The sequence below is a fragment of the Cervus elaphus genome, chromosome X (assembly GCF_910594005.1).
Source record: "Cervus elaphus chromosome X, mCerEla1.1, whole genome shotgun sequence".
Lineage (NCBI taxonomy): Eukaryota > Metazoa > Chordata > Mammalia > Artiodactyla > Cervidae > Cervus > Cervus elaphus.
Window position 1 is genome coordinate 63,886,291 of NC_057848.1, and position 2,484 is coordinate 63,888,774.

Sequence of the window (2,484 nt, forward strand, 5' to 3'; positions counted from 1 at the left end):
GGAACACCAAAATGTATGAGTCGGCTTGGCTGAAGGGTGGTGAGTCCTTTAAACCTGAGCAGGTTGAACCTCTCTGAGAGATGGGTTTTTTTAGCGCCTGCACCGTCCAGACTACGGCCGGACCCATATCCAAGACTGGGTCTCCGCCTTTATCCAGCTGCCCAGGAACCTGCAAGCGCGGACCCTGAGCGCCTGCCCGCGCCACCCCGGCCCCGCCCCTTGCCTTCCCCGGCCCCGCCCCCTCCAGCCGGGCGGCGCCGGCGCGGGGCCGTCAGCTCGGCTGTGTGGGCGGAGCTTGCGCCGCCGCCGGGACCCCTGCGCGCACCGCCCCACGCCCCTAGCCTCCGCGCGTCTCCGCCGACACGCACTTCCTGCGAGGCCTCCGAGCGCACCTTAGCCCAGCCGAAGCGAGCTGCGCCCTGCCCTGCCTTTCCAAGCTGTTCGCCATGGTGGACGAGCTCGTCCTGCTGCTGCACGCGCTCCTGATGCGGCACCGCGCCCTTAGCATCGAGAACAGCCAGCTCATGGAACAGCTTCGGCTGCTGGTGTGCGAGAGGGCCACCCTGCTGCGCCAGGTACGTCCGCCGAGCTGCCCTGTGCCCTTCCCCGAAACGTTTGACGGCGAGAGCTCCCGGCTCCCCGAGTTTATCGTGCAGACGGCGTCTTACATGCTCGTCAACGAGAACCGATTCTGCAACGACGCCATGAAGGTGGCATTCCTGATCAGCCTGCTCACCGGGGAAGCCGAGGAGTGGGTGGTGCCCTACATTGAGATGGATAGCCCCATCCTGGGCGACTACCGGGCCTTCCTCGATGAGATGAAACAGTGTTTTGGCTGGGATGACGACGAAGACGACGAAGACGAAGATGAAGAAGATGATTACTAGGCCCGGAGACCCTCGGGCCTAGGAGGGGGAAGGGCACTGCCCGCCGCCACCCCCTACTGCCTCCCCGCCTCGCCCCGCCCGGAGCCACCGCGCTCCCCTAACGCTGCGATCCCCTGGCCTTTCCCTCCCCTCTGGCTGTCTTCCTCGCCCTCCACTCTCGGCCGTAGTGCTTGTCTTTGTTCCAGGCATAGTGCTCTCCAGTCACCTGCTGCTGAGGCTGGGGCGTCTCTGAAGTGCGCTCTGCCGCCCACTCTGGCCAGCCCCAGGACCCTCACCGCTCATTAGAACTGTGTTCTGAGCGCCAGCTCTAGGGCAAGCCCGTCTTACAAACCGGTCAGCCTATACTCTGCCCTGCCGACTGTCAGGCCTGCACCTCTGCCCAGCGACCTGCGCTGCCACCCAAGCACCCTCTTCCAGATTCCAGCGACAGACCCGGCCTTTGGAGATCAGGAGCAACCTAGAAGATGCCTTTGTGGGCTACACCTCCTGGGACACTGATTTGGACTGTTCACCAACAACTCCACCCCCCTCCCCAGGGGCTAATCTTTCAACTTGATTAATTGTTCCCTACTAACTCCGAGTCTTCCTCCTGCCCCACCAGATTGCTACAGGGGCCCATTGTGCCTGGCAGCCCAATTGTTGACATTTCTCCTATGCAGCAGTTTTGCACACCTGTCATCTTTGTTTCAAAATTGCAGCAGTCCCATAGAGGTGTGCATTTGGACAAAAATACTAAAAACTGAACAATACAAACAAAAGCAGGTACTCAGCCCAGCTCCTCAATGCTACCTGGAAAAAGCATTTGCATTCTTTTCAATAAATTACAAGCACTACCAAAAAAAACCAAAAAGTGTCTTTTGATGGTTAAGGGCTATCATTGGCCTTTGCCACTTTCACCCTGACTCTCATTATTCCCACTGGTATCAGGGAATCTAGTTCAACTTTCAATCTCTGTACTCCCCACTGTCACGGCTAAGCTCCAGAGGACGGTTACCACAGGGCTTTATGGGGAAACTGGTACTACCCCCACCAACGCCTTTCTTATAGCCCTGGTGAAGGGAATGTTCTCTGGTTCTTCTGAGGTGGCATGGGTAAGGGGTGGCTGAGCAGGCAGGTGGCACACCATCCCAAACTGGGACACTTTTGAGAGAGCTTCAAGGGGACACTATTAATAATTAGACTGGAACAACAAGTCGGGACACACAGTATTTCTATCTTTGTGAGCTTTGGGGTTCTTCCTCAACATGGTCAGAGATGTTCTGCCCCTTAACTCTTAGTGCCTGTGGAGTGCTATTGATTTCAGGGTGTAGCACATTGTTTTAATACCCCTTTTAGGTGCTTGAGCTAACATTAAATCCCAGATCCTGGATAAATGTGCACATACTAAATGGAGCCTGATTTGAACGTTTCATCTTCCTTAGGCAGATCCCCTTAGAATTCCCACCCATCCATGTGCCCCAGATTCCTGCCTGAAGGAACTGACAAGATTCCTAGATCTTGTACTGCTATCTGAGCTATGCTGAGATCTGTTTGTGGGCCCAGAGGGCTCAGAGGCACTGAGGGAGTGGGGTGAGTGTTGAAAAGAAACTGCATACCT

General features: G+C 56.5%; 1 protein-coding gene across 1 annotated transcript; it reads left to right on the top strand.

Moving 5' to 3' along the window:
- Positions 1–300: 300 nt before the first annotated feature.
- Positions 301–1,737, top strand: LDOC1 (LDOC1 regulator of NFKB signaling). Its single transcript, XM_043895498.1, has one exon. The coding sequence runs from the start codon at positions 447–449 to the stop codon at positions 885–887; it is 441 nt and encodes a 146-aa protein (XP_043751433.1). The 5' UTR covers positions 301–446; the 3' UTR covers positions 888–1,737.
- Positions 1,738–2,484: the final 747 nt, after the last annotated feature.